The sequence below is a fragment of the Microtus oregoni genome, unplaced genomic scaffold (assembly GCF_018167655.1).
Source record: "Microtus oregoni isolate MIOR12 unplaced genomic scaffold, Mior012 000019F_ref0000042, whole genome shotgun sequence".
Classification (NCBI taxonomy): domain Eukaryota; kingdom Metazoa; phylum Chordata; class Mammalia; order Rodentia; family Cricetidae; genus Microtus; species Microtus oregoni.
The window spans coordinates 34,602,093-34,628,384 of NW_024543078.1; the positions used below are offsets into that span (position 1 = coordinate 34,602,093).

The 26,292-nt window shown below is 51.0% G+C and overlaps 1 protein-coding gene across 4 annotated transcripts in view; it reads left to right on the forward strand.

The window, feature by feature from the left end:
- Positions 1 to 4,235: 4,235 nt before the first annotated feature.
- The window catches only part of Camk2b (calcium/calmodulin dependent protein kinase II beta), an 89,844-nt gene continuing 67,787 nt past the window's right edge, over positions 4,236 to 26,292 (forward strand). For 2 of the 4 annotated variants that reach the window (XM_041669455.1, XM_041669456.1), the window contains exon 1: positions 4,236 to 4,598. In XM_041669455.1, the coding sequence (XP_041525389.1) occupies positions 4,534 to 4,598 (65 nt within the window). In that variant the 5' untranslated portion in view covers positions 4,236 to 4,533. The remainder of the gene's footprint in view (positions 4,599 to 26,292) is intronic. The other 2 variants (XM_041669453.1, XM_041669454.1) reach the window with 1 other exon arrangement.

Sequence of the window (26,292 nt, forward strand, 5' to 3'; positions counted from 1 at the left end):
GGCTCACATCTCTTGGAGAACCCATAGGCCAGACAGATTCTACTACAGAGGAACCACCAGCAAAACACAGTGGGGCTTTTTCTGGCTCGCTCTCCCTATTCTTTTCCTTAAACACATGAGCCCACTCCACCTACAGGGCCTTGGCATAGCTGCCTCTTCTGCCAGCATCTTTTTCTCTCATGCTCTGAAGGCCATCCTCTCCGCGCCATTCAGACCTCAAGCTACATGTCACCGTCTTCCACAAACACCCACTTTGAAGGCACTACCGGTCACCCTCTTACCGGTCACCCTTTGGCAGGTTACTTTACTTTAAATCTGTATAGACTAGCTTCTCCAGCCTCATCATAAAGGGCGCGTGTGCATACATGTGGTGTTCCAAATGCACACATGTGGCATTCCAAGGCCTCCGGTGGCCATGGATAGCGCTGGACCCTATGTGCTGTTTGTCCCATGCATACATACAATATAGCGTGGAGATGCAGTGCCAAAGGATGCTGCACAGCCAGGACAGGACCTAGGGTAGCCGCGCTCTACCTGGGACTGCATGCAATTGAAAAGTGGAAGGATCATTTCTTTCTGCAATCTGCCATTTAGGATTTTTTTTTTTTGACTGTAGCTGGTTGGGGCCACTGAAATCATGAAATGTCAAGCAGTCATGGGGGCGAGCATTATCATGTATCAAGTGTTATTGTGGAAAGCTATTTCGTGCTCTTGCCAGGTCAGACGTATACGCCCTATAGGCACGACTACCTTTTCATTCACTGGTGTGACTCCATACCTGGGCAGGTCCATGCACACACTGGCACACAGCAACTGCACCAAGAGCAACAAGGGTCACTCTTGAGCACAGCATCATAGATAAACATCTAGTTCTAAAGACGGATCTGGATGCCAATCTTGGACCAGCTTGGAATCCTAAGCCGGTCAGTCTGTTGTCATCCATTACTGCCACCGCCACCACAATCACTGCTAATCTCACCATCATCATCACCACCCCTACCATGGCTGCCACCACCTCGTACGCTGGCTACAGCGTGGCCTGGGAATTGATGGGCTTTCGTCTTGCTGCTCAGAAAACACAGGCTGATTTACTGGGCAGGCTGCCATGCCTGTGGACGGTGCGAGTGGTGGCATACCCCTTCACGGCAGCAGACCTTGGCGGTAAAGGCATCAGAAAGTAGTGGTTTTCTTAGGGAGAACGAGCTCCATGTGCATCACTTGTGGCTCTGCAGATGTGATGCTTGTTGCCATGGTGACTGTCCTAACAATAACCTTCCAGAACTGATATTCCCCACAACCACCCCAGCTGCCACCTGGGAGGGAGAACCCTCCTAGCTTACAAAAGTGAGCCCAGAGGGACACTGTGGGAGGTGGGGATGACACGGGGATAAGGGAAGAGGGTGGAGGCGGGAGGTGGAGGAAGAGGTTGGATGAGGGAGGAGTCTGCTCCTCTGCTCCAGAGCTAAAGCCAGATGAGAAGGCTGCTGGGGTCCAGGAGCAGAAAAAGTCACAGCTGGAAACCTGTCTCCCTCCCAGCCTTTTCATTTTGCCAGAGAGGAGTCCTCTGGGCCTGAAGGTAGACTGTGGGCTTTGACATCTGGGCAAGGAGAGCCTGCGTGCCTCTGGCAGCCACCTCTTCCCCATCGTCTAAGGCTGCATTATCTGCCCTTCCTGACCCATTGGGTGGCTCCAAGTGTTGCCTCTAATGCTTCAGTCTGGAGGAGGGGAATGTCAGGGGCTCCCAGGAATAGAGTGAGGGGAGAGGCTGAGGGCAAAGCGGGCTTCAGACTGCACTCTTCAGTGACTGCAACTTTTCGTACAACACCACCTATCCTCTTTTGAAGGTGACCCAACAAAACAGCACCCAGAGTGTTGCTGTGTACATTTCTGTGGTTTTGTGTATATATATGGTGCTTATGTGTGCTTATGTGCATGTTTTTGTATGTGCATGTCTGTGTGCATGTGTGTGCGTGCTTTTTTTTTTTTCTGAAACAGGATTCCTCGGTGTAGCCCAGACTGTTCTGTAACTTGCTCTGTAGACCAGGCTAGGTTCAATATGTTTGTGTGAAAATAAGATGCAAGGGAGGCTTTATGGAAAATCTTAGCCACTTCTTGTTTTTTTAATGAATTTGTTGTTTTATAAATGTGTGTATATGTATGTGTTCCATGTAAGCATGTGTAGGCCAGAGGTCAATGTCTGTTTTCCTTGGTCACTTTCCAACTTTTTTTTAACTGAATTTTTCACTGGGGCTTGCCAATTTAGTTAATCTGGTCAGTAAGCCCCAGGACCTTCCATCTCCATCTCCAGTGGCATTACAGGCCCCCCTTGCTCTTTATTTTCACACAAACAAAAATACTAATACATACACACAGCTGGGTGGTTGGTGGCGCATGCCTTTAATCCCAGCACTTGGGAGGCAGAGGCAGATGGATCTCCGAGTTTGAGGCTAGCCTGGTCTACAGAGCAAGTTCCAGAACAGTTTGGGCTCCACAGAGAAACCCTTTCTCAGAAAACAAAACAAAACATTATAGTTTCTGGGGATCGAACTTGGGTCCCCATGCTTGTTCAGCAAGAGCCTTCTCCCCAGCTCCGAGACCCCCAGGACATTTTGCTTGACTGTCTGGAAAGTTACATCTACTGTCTCTGTGTTGTCCCGGCTAGGATAAAGTGGTAATAGATTGAGAACTGAACAGTAAAATATGGGTAACATTCAGGCAAGTACAGTCAAGGGCAGCTACCAAGAAGATTCAGACACCAGGACCACTGGTGGGAGGGTGTGTGACTTGGTAGCCTGAAGACAGCCTAACTCACCAGGGGTGCAATTTTGTTTTGTTTGTTTTGCTAATTGTACTCCATTGTGCAGCCTGCCTCTCCCCCCCCCCCCCCCCCCAGCTCAGAGAGAGCTGTTGCAGCTGCTCTCAGCAGGTGCTACAGAGCTTGCAGCAGTCCCAAGAGCAAGCTTCAGTCTGACCTTCACCCTCTCCCCACCCTTCCCCAGGCCTGTTGCTGGCGTGGGGTCCTCTGTGTCTAAGCTCACACCTTTTGGCACAATGGGGTTTCTCTTCCTGCTTGGGTCCTGCTGATGTCAAGGCAAGGATTCCTGTTTTCTCAGCTTCTGAATGGGATGTACTTGCCCATGAGTGTCTCTTGTTCTCTAGCTGTTGGACTTCTCAGGCTGAGTCTGGTCACCCACGATAGGGACTTTCCAGGAAGCCTGTTGTCACCTGGCAGCACTCTGTCAAATCTGCGTTTTGGGAAGACCCCTCGCTGCCCAGCAAAGAACCATTTGCTCCTTCATCTAAGAAGACACTTGCTAGGATGTCCACCAAATCTGCTCTTGGGGAATCAGTAAGGGAAAAGAATCAAGGTGCCTGCCAAGGCTATCCAAGCTGACTGGAGTGTCGGGGCTGGCCCTAGACACAAAGAGTCTAGTTGGGGGATGCTGGCCAAAGGGATGCTTTTGTGGGAATCTGCCTGTGTCCCCCTTTCTTCAGGGCCACTTTCAAGAGAGACTGGAAAGAGGAGAAAGAATGGAGGCTTCTCTTTCTGGCCAGAGCAGAGGCAAAGGGCTGGACCAAGCTATCTGGGCAACTGGAATCCCCGACAAGAGCAGAGCAGCCCCTGTTTTGCTGGCTCAAGGCCCCATCTGGACTTGTTCACCCCAGGACAGAAGGCACCTTAATCACCAATCTCAGGAGAAGCAGGGAAGAGGCTTGGGACCACTGCCAGCAAACCTCATCCTTTCCCCCTCCTCCCATTTCTCCAGGAGACTCTTGGGCAGCTCTGCCAGGCCAGGCAGAGAGAGTCGGGCAGCATCTTATGAGGGTACGGGGAACAGAGGACCCCAGCGGAGGGCAACTGATGACCCTTCCCAAATGGGGTGTAGTTCTCTCTTTCTATTTAGGGTAGGTGGGCCGTTAGGGGAAGGAGAGTCTGGGTTCACAGTTCAACTGCAGCAGTGGAAAAGCCGGCCCAGTGGCTTGTCCGTGCAGGGCGCGGGCCTAGAGGGGCAGACGCAGTGCGTGGGCACCGCGTGGTGCAGCCCATGTGCTGGGACAGGGCGCGGGCACGGGTGGGATTGCATGGTGCGGGCGCAGTGCGGGTGCCGGCGCGGGCGCGACGTGTGTGCGAGTGGAGCCGCGGTGCGGGTGCAGGGTGCGGGCGCAGTGCGCGTGCAGGCGCGGGCGCTAGTACAGGTACAAGGCGCGGGTGCAGTGTGTGTGCGGGTGCAGGCGTGTGTAGGGTGCGGGTGAGGCGCGTGCAAGGGGCCGCGGGCGGGGCGGGCGCGGCGGCGACAGCGGCGCCCGCGCCTCTGCGCGCGTAGGTGTGCGGCGCGCTCCTGGCGGGGACAGAGCGAGCAGATCTCGCGTGCGCTCGCCGCCCGGCGCAGCCCAGCCCGGCCCCCGCCCGGCGCCGCGAGCCGAGGTGTCTCCCGCGCCCGCGCCCGTGTCGCCGCCGTGCCCGCGAGCGGGAGCCGGAGTCGCCGCCGCCCGAGCGCAGCCGAGCGCACGCCGAGTCCGATCGCCGCCGCCATGGCCACCACGGTGACCTGCACCCGTTTCACCGACGAGTACCAGCTGTACGAAGATATTGGCAAGTAAGAGCCTCAGCGCGTTCGGGCTGTCCGCAGACCCCGGGGAGCGGGGACCCCATCGCCGCCGGCTCCGCGCGCACTGCGGCCCCGCGCGCCCCCGGCTCCTTAGGGCTGCGGGCCCAAGCTCACTGCCCTGTGCCGCCCGGACCCCCGAGGCTCGGGTTCTGGACCCCTGCTGCCCCACCGCAGCACGTTCGGCCCTGCCCAGTGCCAAAGCTTGGCTGGGACCGAGACTCCGGGATCTGGACTCGGCGTGGCGGGGGCGGCAGCAGGTGTCCCCTGAGCGCCGGGCAGACGTGACGCATTTGGCGGCGGGGAGGTCAGAGACAAGCGATACGCGGGGGCGGCTGCCAGGCCTAGAGTGCCCGAGGGGTCGGCCATTGCCCCAGGGGGTCGTCCACGGTCCTGTCCTCACCCCCACCTTAGCGGCTGGCGGCAGCGGTGGCGGACCCGCTCCGCGCCTGCTCCTCGCGTGGCCCCATCTGCTCTGGGGGAGCAGCGTGGGAGCAGCTTCTGCCTTGGGTCCCTTGGGGAATCTGGGTTCTGGAGGGTTTTTTTTTTCCCCCAGATTCTTCTGGAAACAAGAATTTGGAGGGGGTGGACGAGGTCAGGGAGCCAGGATCAGGCCATGGGGTGGTGGGTGAGAGAGTGGAGCCCGGAACCAGTTGGGCCTCTGATTTCAGGGTCATCGAGGCAGACAGAGGTTGGCTTCTGGTCCGTTTTATTTTATGTTATTTTTTTTCCTCCTGTGATGGGAGGGCTGGGGGAGGGACTCTGAAGGCGTATTTCGGGTAGGGCCTCGTGGGGAACAGGTGCCCTGGCGCAAAGACCTGCTCCGCAGCACGAGCAATATGGGGGTTAAGCTATGGTTTAAAGCGTCCAGACCTGCCTTTGCCCCTAGGGTACCTGAAACACCAAAGTCCCCCAGGAGCCTCGTGTCAGGCCTGGAGCTTCTATGTGGGATTTAAGGTGACTGCAGGGGCATCCTTAGGTGCTAGCTGCATAACTCCAGAGCTGGGTCCTCCTTCCCACTCCCTGTCCCCTCCCCCATCCCTCCTGCACCGTGGGGGCGCTGGCGAGATTTCCTCTTACACATCCAGCCGCAAATCCTTTTTTCCCCCTTTACTAAAAAAGCGTCTGAAAGCTTGGGTGGGCGAGGGACGCTGATCATTGATAATTGTGGAGGGCCCAGCTGGAGGAGTGTGGGGGGTGTGCATTCCCCACTTCTTCCTGCACGTGCCCAGAGGATTTGGGTCAGGCTTGGGGGGGGGGGTGGCGGTGAGGAGCCAAGTGGAGTGGCAGGAGGAAGCCTATGCCAGATTGCAAGGACCGAGGCTGGGTGGACCTGAACAGCCGTCCCGGCACTCCTTCTCCAGGGCCATATTCCTCTCGTACTTGGAGTCACTGAAGAAGCTACCAGTAGCCAGTGGGGGCTGTACTCTGCGAGGAAGAGGTGATGGCTGGGAGTCCTCAGGTGGGGGTGAGGCAGCCTCGAGGTTATGGAGGGGGCAACCCTTCAGACCTTCTTGATGCTTTAAGAGGAGGGGACTTGCCCATTTCCTCAACAGCTGTCTTGTGCTGCGGGGCAGGAAGTCTCTCCTTCCTAGGGAACCTACTTGTATCCTTCTGTGTGCCCAGAAGCCTGTATCCCCACACTGGGCCTCTTGGTATCTTCCTAGCAGTCCATGTCAAGAGACCATAACCTCCAGGTCACCTAGCTGGTCTGCGTCTCCACCTTGGTGCGAGCTGTCCTGTGCTGAGCAGCAGTGTAAAGTGGTCGCTGCCTGCCACCCCCGCTGGGGAGTGCAGGCTGAAGGGTGACATTTGCATTAGGCACAGGTGAGAGCTGAGACTGCCAGCTCCTCCTCAGGTACAAAAGAATGAACACTCACCCAAGTGTGGGGACGCCACACAGGTGCCAGGGTGAGACCCAAGCCTGGTGTGGAGAGGCCAGCTAGTCAGGAGTGGTCAGCTCAGCCCAGCATACCTTTGTGGAGACTGCTAGATGCCAGGCCCCAGGGATGGGCAAGGAGAGGAATGTAGGGGATGTTGCCCTCAGGATAAACTGTGGGAGCTCACCAGTCCCCCTAACACCCGTCCCCAGTAGCCATGTTGGCTAGTTGTTGACGGTGCCTGCCTGGGGCACAGCTGGTGCCGTTTCACAGCCCCAGGTAGACACATCCAAGTTTATTTAAAGCTGTAGCTCCTGGCTTCCAGTCAGGAGATGCTGAGTCCCCTGCTTGGCCAAAGGGTTGGTCCCAGTCCCACAGCTGCTCTTGGTTGTCTGGTGGCAGCTCTGGGCTTTCTCTCCTTCCCCAGGCCTGGGCAGCAGGTGGGCTGGCAGAGGGGAATGGCTCTCTGGGGCCCTGCCCGTGAGACACCTCAGCATGTGTCTTTCTTTGCAGCTAGTTCTTGCCTGGGGATTCATAGGCTGGGGTGCAGCTCCATGAACCCAGAGCAAGGACTGTGCAAAGTGGGGGAGCCTCCAGTCCACGTGGGGCTGCATTAGGGTACTGTAAATTGTTTTCTTATTGGATGTGTTTTAAAAATTCAGAAACCCTGGGAACAATAAGCATTGGTGTCTCTTTTTCCCAGAACTGACAATTGTTCATCACTTTTTCTTAAAATCCTGTCTTAAAATTATAGCAAGTAATGCATTACAAATAAATATTAAACAGCCCGCTTTCTCCTCTCTTGGCTCAAGCATTCCCGTTCTTCGCTGCCTTCATATCCCTATCAACATATGATCATTCCCCGGTTTCTCATAACTTGATGTGAAAATCCAGAGCTGACTCTGTTAGGATTGTCTTGCAGACATCCGTGGCTCTGACAGGACGTGGCCGTGGCTGCCATGTGGTGATCATGGTATGGGCACCATGTAATCAAGGCTGCCTCCTTCCTGTTCCTCCTCCCTCGTCACATGACCAACTCTGTGCACATGGCTGCCGGTGGTAGGGTTCCTGGTGAGGCTTTACCATGCCTTGCCGTGCCCACTTCCACTGGCTCCCAGCCCGATGCGCCAGCCCTGGCTTTGACTGATAGGAAGTGCCGACGATAGAAAGGCATCAAGTTCTGTATTAATGCATGTGAATTTTCCACTTTTTGAGGACGGTTGTCTTATTAAAATATAGGTGGTCTCCCTGGAGAAAAGCACTTCTGTAAGGTTTGGATATAATTTGGGGGTTCATAGACACACGTACTTTGGGAGAGAGGGCATTGGGATCTTGGCCTATAGCTTAGTTCCTATTTAATGTTATTTTTATGACAGCGTCTATGGTGACTCGCTACCTCACCGAACCTGGGCTCTGGAGACCACTCTTGACCTTCAGCCCAGAGAATGGCCACCACTCTTGGCCCCACCCCCTAGGCCCAGAGCTGACCTTAATGTGTCCTTGACTCCGTCTCCTGCCCCCAGTCAGCATCCCTTGCGGGCTGGGGTGTCTGTGCACTGCCTGCTGTTGCTGGTTCTTCTGACCTGCTCTGGACCGCTGGGTGGCCTGCTGGATACTTAATAAACTTAGGACATCTGGGGCAGCTCAGCGTCGGATGCTACCTTGTTCTGGGTTGGGTACAGGAGGAATCTTGTGTTTCCTCTTGTGTTGGCTTTCTCCCTCCCGCCTTGGAGGACCCCACACCCTCTTTGCCTCAGAGCCTTTGCTAGGGCTGCCCCCCCATCTGCTTGTGCCCACCGTGCCACCTACACTATTCTGTGTTGTATTGGGTGCCCTGGGCCTGGACTACTTGCTCACATGAAAGCAGAGGCTGGGACTCCTGCCTGGGAGCTGAGTCTCAGGACTTGGCCAGAGTGGGCTTCACATCATCTGAGGAGATGGGATAATTGGACCTCTGGCCTTTGCCTAATGGCTTGCTCTTCAGAATGAGCCCTGGTCTTGATTCTCTAATATAGGGTAATTTAAAAAGAAATCGCACATGCTGGCTTTGCTGGCAAGATGCGCATTAAGGTGACGCTAGTTTAGTTACTATTTAATGGTATTTTTATACCATAACCTACTTTGCTGGGAGCTAAGAATACATCTGCATGCCTGCCACCGGACTCTGTGACAGTCGCTAGCACTTCACCGGTGCCTATTATATTAGCATGCTGGATCTGCGGAACAGGTACTGTGGTCCTTCCTAGTTTACGGGGAGACAGCGAGGGGCACGGAGGGGTTTGTTCTGAAATCCAGTTCTGCTCACGGCAGCTGACAAAGCCACTGTGTTCTGTGCTTCAGAAGTATTGTCACCCAGCTGACAGACTCTTGGCTAGCCTGTGCCCCTCAGACCCCAGGCTCCTGAGGACCGTGACCGTCTTTCAGCCAGTGGCTTGTCATGCTGTCCTTGTGCATTGCCAAACCCAGGGCCCTGTCCATATTTCCTTTGTGAAAATGTCACTTCTTTTTTCACCTCTCCCTAAGCACTAACACTCTGACCCCATTCGAGACCAGCAGGACTTAGAATTTTATTTTATTCGTTAAATAAACTGGGGTAATATAGTCTCATTATGAAAAAAGTCAAGTAATACAGAAATCTGTGCAGTAGAATGTGACCCTTTGAGAAAGCATGACTGTCAGCGTAAGGGTACGTTTGTATGTATAACCATAGTAATACACATCTATGTCATATTTATAATTTGAAAACAGGCAGGCTCTCCATGTATGTAGCTCTATGACTTTGTTTACCCTGACATGTCTCCACAGCCCCTCATGTCAGAAAGCCAGCCTTCTACCCTGATGTTCATGTGTGCGCAGAAATGAGGTATCTTCCTCGGTCATTCTCCACCCTAGGGCTGACACAGGGTCTCTCCCTACGGCTAGACTATTGGGCCATAAGCCTCGGGGACCCTCCTGTCTCTCCCCCATAGCACAGGGATTAAAGCACACATAACCAAACCCAACTTTTACCCTGGAGGCCGGGGAGCTGAACTTGGGTTCTCATGCCTGCGTGGCAAATGCTGTACTTACTGCCTGAGCCATCTCCTGAGCCCCCTCATGTTAGAACATCTTTCGGGTGGGCATGGACTGTGCCTCTTTATAGAAGAGAGATGGCTGTACAACCATCAGCCATCTTTTCAAAACCAAAATTTGGCATCAATCCTGTGATAAGTGGTGGAGAATGAGAAGACCCTTTATTTGAAGTCAGAGTCCAGTTGGTCGTTAGGAACATGGATGGCGCTGAAGGAGGGGCTGTGTGCTCAGTGTAGCTTTGAGCTCTAGTAGGGAAATCCTTGTCAAAGTCCAGGTCATTGGTACTCAGGGAGCTAGGGTCTCGGGTCTCTCTTGAAGGAGCCAAAGTACTTATTCTTGTATTATTTTTCTTTCTGAGACTTCCCCAAAGTGGAGGGCAGGGAGATTAAGAGTCGGCATGGATCCTCCCCGAACTCAGCAAGGAGTTAATTTAGTAGACGGACTGAATGGAGATCCCAATGCAGTTTCCAGCCCTAGGAGAACCTCCTTCAGTTTGTATCTCCTGGTCCAACAAGACCTGTGGCCTTTCCGGAAATTTTAGATATAGCTCTAAACCTAACTCTGCTTTTCTAGCTCCTTTACAGACCAGAGATCTGATGTGTTCGTGATAAAGCATCTGGTTTGCTCTTCTCTTTTTGAGACAGGGTCTCAGATAGCCCAGACTGGCCTTGAGCTTCAGCTGGTCTCGAACTCTTGATCCCCCTGTCTCCACCTCCTGAGCGCTGGGACTACAGGCTTGAGCTACCACACCCAGCTTTGGGAAGCATATTTTACAGCTGAAGTCACTGTGTTAGTGGTGAGACAGGATGCATTATGTATCAATGTGGGTTTTCAAGCATTGTCATATGGGCATAGTACATACAAGCTTATATTTTAGGCACATGAGAATCTGAATTTATTGACAATAAAAACATCTTTTTCTGTCAGAGCTGGCGTTACCAGCTGCATTATTTCCTGGGTTAGAGTCACAAACTTGATCAGGGCTCATCTGCCCTTGGACAGGGTGCTTTAGTATTGGCATAATGATCCTGAGATAACGAAATTAGGATTCTTTGTCAGACTAGACACACATTTCTGCTGAGTTCTAGAACAGATTGGTAAGAGCCAGGCAGTGATTTAAGTTTGCATTATAGGAGAGCTCAAGGTCCACGGTTGCACAGGGCTGAACTTTGAACCCCTCTGACATCGTTCTCATATTTTGTGAGCAGCGCCTTAAGCCTAGAGCAGAGAGGTGGGCTCTGCCCTGGGGGAGATGCCACTGTTACGGCGGCGTCAACAGTGTGCGTCAACAGTGCCTTTTGCAGCAAGGAGCCAACATACTCAGCGGCTTAGGACCATGTCTTGCATGTAGTAGGTGGCAGCAGTAGCTCAGCAATGCCGTGGGCCACCCAAGCCTTACTCTGTGACTGCCTCCCAGAACCTTAACAGCTTCCCACCCCGGGCAGATGAGGGTCCTCGCGGGTACCCAGGTGGCTAGGCCAAGTGGTCTGCTGCCGTCGCGACCTGGAGAGGCACATCCACGGGCTTCCAGCCTGTAGGCGACTTGCAGCTCCCGCTATCTTGCAATGGAACACTTCCCATTATTTCCTGCACATTAAGGGACTTTGATGCCCAGAGTCTGGAGGGTTTGGTCCAGATTGTTTGTTAGACGCCTTGGTGTAGTAGAAGCAAGGTCTGTGGAAGGAGACTAGGGGAGTAGTTTTCCACCTGGGCAGGGGGTGTCTCAGCTTCACCCCAGCCCACCTCGTCAGATAAGGGGGGGGAACACCAGAAAGTCACCTCATCAGATAAGAGAGGGGAATGCCAGGAAGTCTGCAAACTTCCCAGGTGGCTCCTTGTTCTCTGAAAGCCTCACTAACTGCATTTGGAGCTTTCGTGTTTTCTGTTGATGCACAATGACATGAGTCTCTACCCTATACATGCGTCTAGAACAGCTCCGTCCGGAAGAAAGAAAACCTAGTCACACAGGGACACTACTAGTGTAATTTACAATTTTCTAATACTAAAAAAAAATCAAGAGAAAAACAGTAAACAAATTTTAATAATGTATTTAACATATATTCTCAAATATATTTCAACATGTAATCTATGAAAAATTATTACATATTTTGCATTCCTTTTTTATACCATGACTTTGAAACCCGCTGTGATTGTACACTCATGGCGTCTGTCAGCTTGGAGCAGCCATAGGTCAGGTGCTGGTGTTAGCCTGATGGTAGTGGTTGTCAGACTGGAGGTTGTTGCTTCTTTTGAGGGTGGTAGTTACAGTCTGCTCCTGATTTCTCCCCTCACTGTAGACTTGTTCATTCATTGTACAAATCTGATTGCATGTTCACCATCTGCCAGGATTCTTCTGGCTGCTCGGGAAATAATAGTGAGCAAAGCAGCCAAGGGTGCCTGCCTCCTACAGTGGAGGGACATGGATAAAAAGATATGGCTTAGCAAACCACCTTCTAGGGCAGTATGTGATGGGCACCTGCTAGGGCAACATGTGATGGGCACCTGCTGGGGCAACACGTGATGGGCACCTGCTGGGGCAACACGTGATGGGCACCTGCTGGGGCAACACGTGATGGGCACCTGCTAGGGCAACACGTGATGGGCACCTGCTAGGGCAACACGTGATGGGCACCTGCTAGGGCGACACGTGATGGGCACCTGCTGGGGCGACACGTGATGGGCACCTGCTGGGGCAACACGTGATGGGCACCTGCTAGGGCAACACGTGATGGGCACCTGCTGGGGCAACACGTGATGGGCACCTGCTAGGGCAACACGTGATGGGCACCTGCTGGGGCAACACGTGATGGGCACCTGCTAGGGCAACACGTGATGGGCACCTGCTGGGGCAACACGTGATGGGCACCTGCTGGGGCAACACGTGATGGGCACCTGCTAGGGCAACACGTGATGGGCACCTGCTAGGGCGACACGTGATGGGCACCTGCTAGGGCAACACGTGATGGGCACCTGCTAGGGCAACACGTGATGGGCACCTGCTAGGGTGACACATGATGGGCACCTCTTGGAATCTGGGAGCATCAGGTCGGAGGAAGGGGTGCATCTAAAGACAGAGTAGTTGGGTCAAGAGAAAGGAAGGCTAACCTCTGTTGGACCAGGAAAGACAGAGGTGGCATTACTACCCACAGAGGGGAGTACACAAAAATATGAATGGTTGTGTGCCGCCGGTTAGATAACCTAGGTGAACTTGAAAGATGCCTAGACAGACACAGACTACTGGCTCAAGACGGAATAGAAAATCAGAATAGACCTGTACTAGAGGTTGTATTAGTGATTCACCATGGCCTCCATGGTCGCTGTCCCAGTTGACTTCAATCAGTAATGATGCTAGACCATGTTAGTATCCTAATATTAGAAGGAATTCGTTAGACACTGATGTTAGAAGAAAACTACAGATGAGTATCCTTTACAGTATAAATGCTACCTCCTAAACAAATTAATAACACTAACCTCTCAACGCATGAATAGATGATACAATATGACAAGTAGGATTTATTTTAGAAATGGCAAACGCTGGTTTAACATTCAGAAAGAAATCTCTCTACTAGATGGTGTGGATAGAATAAAAAGGAAACCCTACGACCATCCCAGTGGATACAGAGAAACCATTTGCATTGGCTACTTAAAATTTTATGTGTGTATGTGTGTGCAGTAATGTGTGTGTGTGCATGTGTGCATGCTGTGGTGTGTATTGTGTGTGTACATGTATGCATGGTGTGGTGTGTATTGTGTGTGTACATGTGTGCATGGTGTGGTGTGTGTATATGTGTGCATGGTGTGTGTATGTGTGTGTACATGTGTGCACGCTGTGGTGTGTATTGTGTGTGTACATGTGTGCATGGTGTGGTGTGCATTGTGTGTACATGTGTGCATGGTGTGGTGTGTATGTGTGTGTACATGTGTGCACGGTGTGGTGTGTATTGTGTGTGTACATGTGTGCATGGTGTGTGCATTGTGTGTGTACATGTGTGCATGCTGTGGTGTGTATGTGTGTGTATATGTGCACGCTGTGGTGTGTATGTGTGTGTACATGTATGCATGCTGTGGTGTGTATGTGTGTGTACATGTGTGCACGGTGTGGTGTGTATTGTGTGTGTACATGTGTGCATGGTGTGTGCATTGGTGTGTGTATGTGTGTACATGTGTGCATGCTGTGGTGTGTGTGTGTACATGTGTGCACGGTGTGGTGTGTATTGTGTGTGTACATGTGTGCATGCTGTGGTGTGTATGTGTGTGTACATGTGTGCACACTGTGGTGTGTATGTGTGTGTACATGTGTGCATGCTGTGGTGTGTATGTGTGTGTGTACATGTGCACGCTGTAGTGTGTATGTGTGTGTACATGTGTGCACGGTATGGTGTGTATTGTGTGTGTACATGTGTGCATGCTGTGGTGTGTGTGTACATGTGTGCACGGTGTGGTGTGTATCGTGTGTGTACATGTGTGCATGCTGTGGTGTGTGTGTGTACATGTGCACGCTGTGGTGTGTGTACATGTGTGCATACTGTGGTGTGTATGTGTGTGTATGTACATGTGTGCATACTGTGGTGTGTATGTGTGTATGTACATGTGTGCATGCTGTGGTGTGTATGTGTTTGTACATGTGTGCATGCTGTGGTGTGTATGTGTGTGTACATGTGCACGCTGTGGTGTGTGTACATGTGTGCATACTGTGGTGTGTATGTGTGTGTATGTACATGTGTGCATGCTGTGGTGTGTATGTGTTTGTACATGTGTGCATGCTGTGGTGTGTGTGTACATGTGTGCATGGTGTGGTGTGTATCGTGTGTGTACATGTGTGCATGCTGTGGTGTGTATGTGTGTGTACATGTGCACGCTGTGGTGTGTGTACATGTGTGCATACTGTGGTGTGTATGTGTGTGTATGTACATGTGTGCATGCTGTGGTGTGTATGTGTTTGTACATATGTGCATGCTGTGGATTCACATACGTGCTGAGGCCAGAGGTTGAGATCAGATTCCTTCTTTCGTTGCTGTCCATCTTAGTTTTGGGGACAGGGTCTCTCACTGAGTCTAGAGCCCATGTATCTCGAGACAGGTGGGCCAGTGAGCTCTAGGAATTCACCTGCCCACTCTCCCTCCTCTTCCCAGAGCTAGGGCTATGAACACACAGCCTTGCCCACCTTTTAACTGGGTGCTTGAGATCTGAAGTTAGGTCTGTTTGCACGGCAGGTACTTTTCCTAAGGCATTTCCCTGGCCCCTCTGTTGGTTATTTTTCTCATTTCTGTAATAGAATACCTGGCAGAAGTACTGTAAGGGAGGGGGACTGATTTGGGCCCACAGATCCAGGGAATTTCAGTCCATCATGTGGGGGGATGTGGTGCAGTGGTGTTGGGAGCATGAGTAGAACCCCCACTTCTGCACAGTACCCATAAGCAGAGCTTAAAGGAGCCAGCTCTGGGCTTTCATTTCCAAGACCTGCCCCTAGCACCTTACTCCCGCCAACTGGATGCCACAGACGGTGCCTCCAGCTAGGACCAAGCCTTCAACACAGGACCTGTATGCTGAATGCAAGTCTGCATTCAAGCCGTATCAGTATTTGACAAAATCATATACTCTTTCTTGACTTAAAAACAGAACAAAAATATTGCAAACTGGAGTGGAAGGAAACGTCTTTAACTTGACAGAAGGTGTTTGTGAAAATCCTCAGTGACATCACCCATATTCATAGATCACAGCGACGAGGTTCACAGCGGTGAGGTGGCCAGGGATATTTGTGTAAGAAAAAAATATTAATCAGATTGGAAAAAATAGATAAAACTGGTTGCAGATGATTCAATCTTGTACAAAATTTCAAGAAATCCATTTAAGACTGTTAGAGAAAAAAACCAGCTAATTTCAGTATAGTGCTACAAAAGTCGTCCATAAGTCATCAAACGAAATATTGTGCTAAGTTTTACAAAAGAGGAGTTGGGAGTAAGACCGATGGTGCCTAAGGCCCTGGTTCAATGCCCACTACCACAAAGAAAAATGCAAAAGAAGAGAAGAATTTGTGCATTGAAACCACAGACCACGTATTTTGTAAAGACCAAAATAAACGGAACAGCACCTCCTGGTCATGGGTTACGGGCTTACGACTATTAAGAGCTGTGTCGCCACCTTTCCATTCCTGAAATGCGATACTGCAGGAGGCTTATGGGAGATTGACTGCGGCTCAGTTCCTCAGAAGTTGCAGTCCTTGGGCACTGGCCTGGTTGCTTCTGGGCTCATGCGTGGTGCAGCGGACAGCCATGACAGGCGCGGCAGCTGGAACAAAGGGTTTTTACCTCAGTGTGCACAGGAGGCAGGAAGCGGGCAGAAGTGCCTCTTCTTTTCCAGCCTCCCGCCCCTGAGACCTCCAACTAGACCCCACTTTCTACTTTCTACCACTTTCCAGGGATATGTTCACACTTGGAGTCCATCAATGACTAACACATTGATAAGTTAGAGCCTCAGAATCCCTCAGGCCCCCAAAGCCTGTCAGCCGCCCCCAAGCCTTGGGGTCCTTCAGATTCAAATCACAGCATGATGGTCCAAATTTAACTGCAGAGCCTTTTTGTTGTTTATTTTTTATATCTTTGAAACAGGGTTTCTCTGTGTAGCCCTGGCTGTCCTGAAACACTCTGCAGGCCAGGCTGGCCTTCAGTCACACCTGCCTCTGCCTCCCGAATGCTGGGAATAAAGGCAAGCGCTATACCCAGTTTAACCAGAGTTTCAATATAACACCCAGAAGAGTCCACGGTCCTTCTTTCAACCAAACTTGACAAATTTGTCCTAAAATTTACATGAATTTTAGGAGATTTGAGGGATCCAGAATAACCAAAATGGCCGAGCAGTGGTGGTGCACGCCTTTAATCCCAGCACTCGGCGGCAGAGGCAGGTGGATTTCTGCGAGCTCAAGGCCAGCCTGGCCTACAGAGAAAGTTTCAGGACAGCCAGGGATACAGATAAATCATTTCTTGAAAAAAACAAATGAACTAAAAAACAGAATAACTAAAACAGTCTTATAAAAGAAGAAAATTGGAGGCTCCAGTATCTTGGTTTCAGAACGACAAAAATAAGAGCTATTGGGACATTGTAACATTGACAAGAGCTATCAGGACATTGTAACACTGACAGAAAGATAACGCAAGATCAGTGAATCCAAACTGAATGCCTGGAATACATTTGTACCTTTATCCTCAATTTTTGTTTGTGTTGGTTTTGCTGGTGCTGTGAACTGAACGTGGGATCTTGTGAGTTTATCTTGTGAGTTCGAGCCAGTCACTGAGCTACCTCCTGCCCATCTACGGATGCTCGGCAGGGACACCCAGCCAGTCCAGTGGAGGAAGAACCGCGGCCCATTCAACAAAGGGATACCTGGGTCATTGTTCATTGTGGTGGGACATGTCTGCAAATCCCATAACTGCCTAGACTGAGGCAGGAGGATTGTGAGCTCAGGATGCGCAGAACAAGACTGTGTTTCGAAACAAAGTCAAACCGTATCCAGATGCAAAAGAACGAAGCTGAAACTGACACCATACAAAGTGATCTCAAGATAAACCGTAGGTTAAAATGCAGGGATAAAACCATAAAGCGCCCAGGTGGAAATGGAGTGAGTCTGTGTGGCCTCGAATTAGGCAACAGTTGTTCAGATACAACACGAAAATAGGAGCAACTAAAGAAAAACAGGTAAACTGGATTTCGTCAACCTTAAAATGTCTGTGTTTCAAAGGCTATGAGCAAAGAAGGCTGCTGATGGGATGGGAGGACGGATTTGGGAAACCATGTATGTAAGAGTTTGTGTGCAGAATGCTTAAAAGAGCCCTCACCACAGCAAAATAAATAGCCCAGCTTTTCAAATGGCTGGACTGGGCCCGCTCAGCTGGTGAAATATGCTGGCCTGCGAGCTTGGCTCAGCAGAGACAGCCTCACCATCATGGTGAGCTCCATACCAAAAGAGACTGTGTTTAAAAAAAGAAAGAAAAAGTAGATGGCACCTGAGGGAATGCAAAGTTTTCCTGTGGCTCCCCATGCACATGCTGTCTTCACACCCAAGCAGCTCAAAGACCCACCTCTCTCCCAGCCAGGGCCCACTGGATGTGGTCCACACGTCACTGATCCTCAGTTGGCAGGTATGTGTGTGTCTATCTGTCTGTCTGTCTGTGTCTGTATGTGTGAGATGACTGACTGCCACGGGGTAGAACATGGAGTAATGTAATGTGAAACTTAGATCATGGCAATGGATGCCCGCTATGTGAATATATTACAAGCCATTAGGTCACACACTGGGTGAATTGTTTATATGAATTATATCTCAGGAGGCCCTAGGGTCTCCCTTAATATGTAGGTCTCCCAAAAGGGAGGTGAGAACGGCCCAGCTCTGTCAAGCCAGCTTCCCCTGTGAAGCCTTCACAGACAGCTCAGTGAGAAACACCGTTGTCACCAGAGCACCTGACAGGTGCCTGGTGACCACGTCTCTAAACTTAGCCGTTCCTTGGGTCTCTGCCTAATGTGAGCTCAGACCGGAGCTCAGGCCTGAGGCACGGCAGAGTCAGGTTCCCACTAGGTGAGAAGCGTCTAGGATCTGGGATCTCCTCGGGGCAAAGCCAGGAACTGAAAAGCTCAAGCTGACTATGGAAGACTCACACTACACCCGTCCTTTCTAGAGACAGGGGAGGGGGAGGGGGAGTCTGGCTGGTTCTATTCACTTCCGGAACGGCCCTTCCTGGAGGTTCTACTTCCAGGGATCCAAATGTCACCACCGTGGCTTCACCGCATTCTCCTTCCTCCCAAGTGTTGCCCCACTTTCTATTCCAGCTCGAGCTGACACTTGTCCTTGTAACCTGTCACTATGCCTCCCAGGACACATGTCTGGCTTGCCCTGAAAGTCAGCCGAGGATCAGTGAGATGCGGACCAGAGCCCGTGGACACTGGCTGCCTTGCAGGACCCTGGCTGGATGGCAGGATGGGAAGTGGGTCCTATGAGCTGTGTGCCCGGGTCAGTGAGAATGTGGTGTCATGAGGCCACCATCGGCTGGATATACACCCGACTCACAGATCTCATCATGTCCCCAGAAACCAGTGTAGCCTGTCTGCTCTCTGCAGAGATGAAGACCCTCACCAATCCAGGAACCCGCTGTTTCTTCCCCTTCCTTCTTCATCTCCTGTCATAAAAGCCTCTGAAGACTGGGGGAGACTATCCTTCCCCCAAAGTCCCCCCCAGATCCATGGTTCTGGTGCTTCCCCCACCTAGTTCCTCTGCAGGCTTGGGTTCATTTTATCTTTACAGTGGTTGGAACTCGTCTTCACCATGGCAGACGTGATGGATAACTTGTCTTGTTGGAAGGACATCTGTCTCTTTCTCTGTGGCAAGGTAGCCTCCAAGGTGCTAGAGCTAGGGAGGGACAGAGGCTGCCTGCTTTGGTGTGGCTTCAAGGGCCTATAGGAGAAGCTTATCCTATCTCTGGTGGCTTTTAGTTCACTGTTTACTGCCTGGAACCATTATAGGTTTTCCCCCTTGAATCTTTAGTGTTTGTTGCCAGAGGCTAAGGTTTGACTGGTCTCACAGTATTGTAGGGGTTCTCCTTAGACCTGTATTTTAAGAGCTGGGAATATAGCTCAGTGGTAGATGCTTTCTTGATGTGAGAGGCCCTGGATTCCACCTCAGCACCACACGACTAAAACAGAACATTTTAAAGTGCCAGCTTGTTTCATTTCTTTTACTAATTTTTTTAATTTTCATTGATTGTTAAAAATATTTTATTCAATAATGAATTAATTTTATTTATTTATGTGTATGTGTTTTGCCTGCCTATCTATCTGTGCACCGCTTTGTGCAGTGCCTGTGTGCATGAGGAGGGGTGGGGTGATGCAGAAGAGGACTTTGGATCCCCCAGAAGTGGAGTTACAGATGGTTGTGAGCTGCTATGTGGGAGGCGGGAATCAAACCCAGGTCCCCTAGAAGAGCAGCCAGTGCTCTCAACCCGTGAGCCATCGCTCCAGCCCGCTTTCATTATTTCTTAAAGATTTCCAGAGACATGGCCACGTATACCACTGGAACATTTCTTTGTTTTCTGTGTAAAATACACATGAAATTTAGCCTCTCGATGGCTCACGGATGTGTTCGGTGGCATCAACGACACTCGCCGCCATATGGCAGTCACCCCGTTCACAGTGCTTGCACACCAACTTCCTGTCCTCCACCAGTCCTGGCGTTCCCCATTCTACCTTCTGCCTCTGTGGCTGCTCTCCTAAGTACTTCACAAGTGGAAGCATATAGCATGTCTTCTCACTCATCACACTGTCCACCAGGGTCACTCACGTGGGAGCATGTGCAGGACGCGTGTGTTCACCCATCGGTGGACACCTGGGGTTCATCCGCCATAGGAATGACATGGCTTTGAATGTCGTTGTGCAGAGGACATTTTAATGGACATGCGATGTGTTTCCTTCTGCAGGCTGCTGGTCTGTTTGACCGTGGACGGCCTTGTGTCTGTGGGTTTCAGGTTCCCACCTGTAAACAAGGAGCGGAGCCTCCCTCAGGCCCCTCTGTGGTTTCTGTGGAAACCTGGTTCTTACAGATGAGACTTGTTGCTGTGCTTTCCTGCAGGATGGGCTGGTACCTTGCAGTTGACATAGACACAGATCTGTGTAACAGTAGAGTCCTTAAGAATAAAACAAGAAGCCATGTGATGGTGGCACATGCCTTTAATCCCAGCACTCAGGAGGCAGAGGCAGTCAGATCTCTGTGAGTTTGAGGCCAGCCTGGTCTACAGAGCGAGTTCCAAGACAGCCAGAGTTACACAGAGAAACTCTGTCTTGAAAACAAAACAATAAGACAAGCTAGGTGAATCAGATTGATCTGAAGTGTCACAGATCCCTAGTCCTGAGAAACTTGCAAGGGAGAGGACGGAGTAGACACACACTGTGGAATTGTTGCGCTCTGAGTCGGGAGGCTGTGTGTTCTCAGGGTAGCTGCTGTGCAGACAGTGGCCAGCGTTCTTGAGATACCCTCCTCAGACTAGGAATGTCATGTCTCCTCGCCTGTCCTCCGTGAGCCAACACGGCCTTGGCTGTCACTCTGTTCAAAGGTAATTTCAGACCTTCTGGGGTTTGATGCAATTCTTGTCTCTGCATGGTGACTTTCCCACTGTCCCTTCCCGGGCACAGCGACGAGCAGCCTCTGCCAGGAGGATGTGGCAGGCTCTGGAGTGAGGCCTTTGAAGGTGGTGATGTGGCTGCCCCGGTGGCCTTCTGTGGAAGTTGCTGCTGGGTTGCTGCTCCGTCAGCTCATGATTTGGGACAGTTTCTTCCTCATTGGCACACATTCAGATGCTCACGTCCCACAGATGTCTCTCAATGTCACAAGCTGCCATCCAAGGTGACCCCTTCCTGCTGCTGTGCTATTTATTAGGCCACAGAGGGGAGACTGAAGTTGTCAAGCTGGGCCAGGGAGTCATCGTACATTCCAGACTGTGTTGGCATCTTTGTCCTGACCCGTCTGTGCTCTCAACCTGTGCTTAGATGACTCCTCTGCCTTTGGAGATATCTTGTGTTCCTTCAGGGCCTTTTACACATTGATGGAGCCAGGGCTCAAGCTTCCAGGACAGGCCCCAAGGTGCAGCGTGGCTCCCACATCCACAGTGCTTAGGTTCTGGACTGTTTTAGTGCAGTGGTTTTGAAGTTGTCCCTGCCAGACCAGTAGCATTGCCTTGACCTGAGAGCCCTCCTCCAGCTGGGCAGCCTGCTTAAAGGCAGACCCCGTCTGATTGTAAGAAGACCCTTCTTTCAAAGCTGATCTGGTGCCTGGCTGCTCTTCGGGACAGCGCCTGGTGCTAAGGTAGCACTTGGAGGACATTGTGGTAGTCGTGGGTGCCTGGCATGCAAAGCAGACAGGGATCTGGACTGAGGACACAAGCCACCCTTTGTAGAGGACCATCAATAATCATGTGCCCTCCGTGCCTGCGACACCTTTCTGGCCCTTCCCAGCCTGGCAGGCAGCAAGGACAGAGCAGCATGGACAGATGCCTGGGGAGAGATGGCCACTCCGTCCCTGACTTCACAGTGGGGAGTGTTGAGAGACCGGAAGGGTGCTGCATGTTCAGGCCTGTTGCTAGGCGAAGCGCCTCCTGCCAGCATCTCAGAGATGGTCTGGGTGCCAGTGGTCACCTGGGTTTTCTGCACGGGATTAGGACTGAACCTCGTGACACAGGCTATGTCTGGGGCACATCCCAGCCCTGTCTCTGTAGTCTTCCTCCCACCTTTGTCCCCTCTAAGCAAAATGGGGTGACCTTGTCCTGCCCCCAGGCATCCCAGCGAAAGGGGTAGCAACAGGAGAGCCCTGAAAGTAAGCATTGGGGGAAGAACCTAAGGACGTGGAGAATCGCCAGTGGCCCTGGCAGGGCAGGGCAGGGGCAGGTGGTGAGGGCAGTCGGGTGTGAGGGGGGCAGGGACTGGGCCACAGCACATGGAGAGGTTCCAGCCGTCCTCTGAAGACTATCACTTTGGGCCTGCTGGCTTCTGGATGGTCCCTGCCTTTTCTAAGGTTAGAGTCAGGATGATGCTACCCTGTGACCAGTGTCAGCGTCCCCTTATGGGCAGAGATGGCTGCACATTTGGACTCTGGAGACAGAGAAGATACAGTTCTGTCCTCAAAGGGGACAGAAGAATGTGCTCTGAACCAAGTCCTCTAAAGCACTTTCTCTGTCACTGCGACCATGGCGAGTTCACGCAGCATTGGTCTGAATGGGGTGAAGAAGGGGGTTCGCTCACATAAAGGACCCCTAAGGGTCAGTAAGAAAATAGCCGAACTCCAGCTGATACATGGACGAAGCAGGCTGTGTCCACAGAGTAAGCACAGGTTTGGGTCTGTAAAACCGAGAGACGAAACAAGAGCCGGCTGCTGTCTGTCTCCTAGGTCCTCAGCCATCTGTGTGGCGATAGGCCACCTTGCCCAGGCACAGGCTCCACTCTGCCGTGGACAAGGACCATGGCTCAGGCTGTAGGCCTGGGGGTGGGTCGGCCTTCAATGTGCTTAAAGGCCTCTCCATGTGGGCAGTTAAAGAATGTCAGAGATGTGGCCAGCCAGAGGGCTGACCCTAATGCTGAAAGCCAGACAGTGCTAACAGTATGGGGATTCCAACAATGAGACCCACCGCCCTCCTCCCTCTGCTCTCACCCTTCCCCCATCTTCCCCTTCCTCCACTTCCCCTCTTACTCCTGCCTGCTCTCCTCTTTCCCCTGCCCTCTCTCCCCTCCCTTGCTTACAGTCTCCTCCTCCTGCAGAGCAAGGTGTGTGTGTGTGTGTGTGTGTGTGTGTGTGTGTGTGTGTGTGGTAGGGGTGTCACAATCAACCCCTCACCCAGGTGCTCAGTGTAAGGCATGTCTTGTCCCACTCCGTCCCCCAGGACCCTGAGGTATCATCGGCTAATGCTGTGTGGGTTCTTGTCACTCAAGTACTGACATTTCCCTATGTGACCGGTGCCGTCCTGTGGCTGGCACTCCTCTGCATTTGATTTTTAAAATCTGTTTCTATCTTGGTATCCTAGAAAAATATTTTCACCTCTTTATAACTTCACTTTGGGGCAGGCTCTTACTATGTAGCTCAGGCTGGCCTCAAACTCAGAATTGTCCTTTCTTCTCCAACCCAGAAAAGAAAGGTTTTTTTTTTCTGTTGTCACCAGTGATGTTTTGTTTTATTAAATAGGCTTCCTTTTTAGAGTAATTTAATGCTTACACAGACAAAATGATGGGGCTCCCTTCTGTCCCTTCCCCACCCCTGTATTCATAAGTTTTCACACTGCTGTGATCACGTACTGACAGGAAACTTACAGAGGGAGGTTTCGTTTGGGTTCCTGGTTTAAGGGGAAAACCTGTCTGTGCCAGGAGGCATGGCAGCAGGAGCTGAGGCAGCTGGTCACATCGTGTCCAGTCAGGAAACAGAAGACCATCTCAAGAAATCCTTAAGTCTTACAGCCATCTCGTGAAGCTTTTACAACCACCACCTAGGACAGAGTGATCAAACACCTGGGGACTGAGTGGTCAAGCACTTGGAGACTGAGTGGTCAAATACCTGGGGATGGAGCCCTCAAACACCTGGGGATGGAGTGGTACCTGGGGACAGAGTGGTCAAATACCTGGGGATGGAGCGGTCAAACACCTGGGGATGGAGTGGTCAAACACCTGGGGATGGAGTGGTACCTGGGGACAGAGTGGTCAAATACCTGGGGATGGAGCAGTCAAACACCTGGAGACCGAGTGGTCAAGCACCTGGGGATGGAGTGGTACCTGGGAACCAAGTGGTCAAACACCTGGGGACTGAGTGGTCAAATGCACAAGCCGATGAGAGTGTTTCACATTCTAACCATAACACCTACCCTCCCTGTATTCTTCTAATTTTTTATAAAAAGACTTCTGTTTTTATGTTGTGTGTATGAATGTTTTGCATATATTTACGTAAGCATCACATGTATGCAGTGCCTGAGGAGGCCAGGAAAGGGCACTGTATCCACTGGAGTTGGAGTTACAGGAGCTTGTGAGCCTCTGGATGTGGGTGCTGGGAACCATGTTCTCGTCCTGTGTGAGAGCAGCGTGCGCTCTGCTCAGCCACCTCTTCAGCCCCGTGTGTCATTTTTAACTAAGGTTTGCAGTTGACATTAGAGGTCACCTTGTATATTCTTTGGGTTTGGACGACCGTGTTTACCATTGTCATCTCGTGGTATCACTGCTCTAAGTGCCCTCTGGCCTCTCCCTCTTCATCCCTTTCCCTGATCCCTAAACCTTGGCAACCTCTAACTTTTTTACTATCGCTGAATGTCAGGGCGTGGGAACCAATCAGGCATAGCCTCTCAGACGAAATTCTTTCATTTGGTGCCCACATCAGGCTCCTCGATGTCTTTCATGATACTCGTTTGTCTTTAGCTAGCATTCCGCTGTCTTCACGAACCACCATTTATGTCTATATTCCCCATGGAGGGACTTTTGGTGGCTTCTGAGCTTCAGCAGTCTGACTAGAGCTGCTTCGGGCATCTGTGTTCAGGATCTATAACTCCACAGCTAGTTGGAGCACATGATTGGGAATGTTATTGTGGGCTCAGGTGGCAGAGTAGTTTTAATTATGTAGGAAACCACAAAACTGTGCCCCAAAGTATCAGGGCCTTTAATCTCAGCACTCGGGAGGCAGAGAAAGATGGATCTCTGTGAGTTCAAGGCCAGCCTGGTCTACAGAGTGAGTTCTAGGCCAGCCAGAACTGCTGTCTAAAAATAGAGATCTGTGTCTAGATTCCATTTTCCCTTGGGACGTTCATCCGCTTGTTCCAGCGCTGTTGTGGACGGGACCCTCCTTTCCCCGCAGGGTCTCCAGGGGCCTGAAACTGTTCTTTCCGTTCAGTGTTGTGTTGGCTGTTCTATGATCTTTTCCCTTCCCACATCAGCCTTCAAGTGAGTTTGTCTTTAGATGAAGCTGGCAAGAGCTGACTGAGGTCACGAACTAGGTCAGCATATCCATGATGGTTTGACACCCCTCATTAGTTCCATCTTCCGGTTTTTCATCTGAATTTCACCTCTTTCCCTATTAGACCTGGTGCATGTTTTGCCAGAGATATGCCCACTTACTTTCCTTTCTGTGGTGCTGACGCAAATGCTATTATATTTTGGGTTTCAAATTCCAATGGCTTATAAGATGGCGCTTGATCTTAAACACCAGCCTAATAACCTCCAGCCCTCTGTGCCACTTGTGATTAGGTTTTTGTTGGTCGGAAGGGTTTCTGTGTAGATGAGTCATTTCTAATCAAAGATGGCTATATTTTACCATCCCCACCAGTATGATCCATATTTCCTTCCCTTTGTCTTCCTTGCCTTAGCTGGGACTTCCCAGTATGATGGCAGAGTGGGAAAGGAGACAGCTTTGCTTTCTTCTGATCTTGTGGGACGGTATCTAGATTTAAGTACGATAGAAACTGTAGGTCTTTGACAATTCTTTTTATCAAGTTGTGGACATTCTACTAGCTTCCTAGTTTGCTGAGGGGACCTGTGTGTGAGTGTGTGTGTGTGTGTGTGAGTGTGTGTGTGTGTGTGTGTGTGTGTGTGTTGGATTTTATCAAGTGCTCTTTCTGCTATCTGCATAGTTACATAATTTTTTATCTTTAATTTGTTGGTGGCATAATTATATTGATTTTGAATATGAGCCAGCCTATACCAAGGTTTCAACTTGGAGGTCTCTGTTAAGGAGTTTCGCAGCTAGTTTTTGGAAGATCTCTGCCATAGAGTTCCCTCCTATGGTCTTCACTTGGGTCGTAGTGAGATCGGCTGGCTAACATGAGTTCAGTATTCCTTTTCATTTTATTTTCTAGAAGAGAATTAGCACACTTTCCTTTTTTTTTTTGTTTTATTTTTGAGACAGGTCTCACTATAGAGCTTTGGCTGGCCTGGAACTCTCTATGTAGGCCAGACTGGCCATGAATTCACAGAGGTCCTCCTGCCTCTGCCTCTCAAGTGCAGGGATTAGAGATGTGTGCTACCATGTCCAGCTTGTTTATATGTTCTTAAATGTCTGAACAAATTTAATCATGGTTCTTTCTGCTTGGAAAAGCTGTAAGTTACTCTCTGCGCTTCTCTGAGAGATCTAGACCTGGTCAGAACACCTCGCTCTTGCTTTGGTGTTGGAGACAGTCTTCCAGTGGAGGCCACACTGGCCTTGACCTTGAGATCCTTCTTGCCTGCCAACCAGAGCT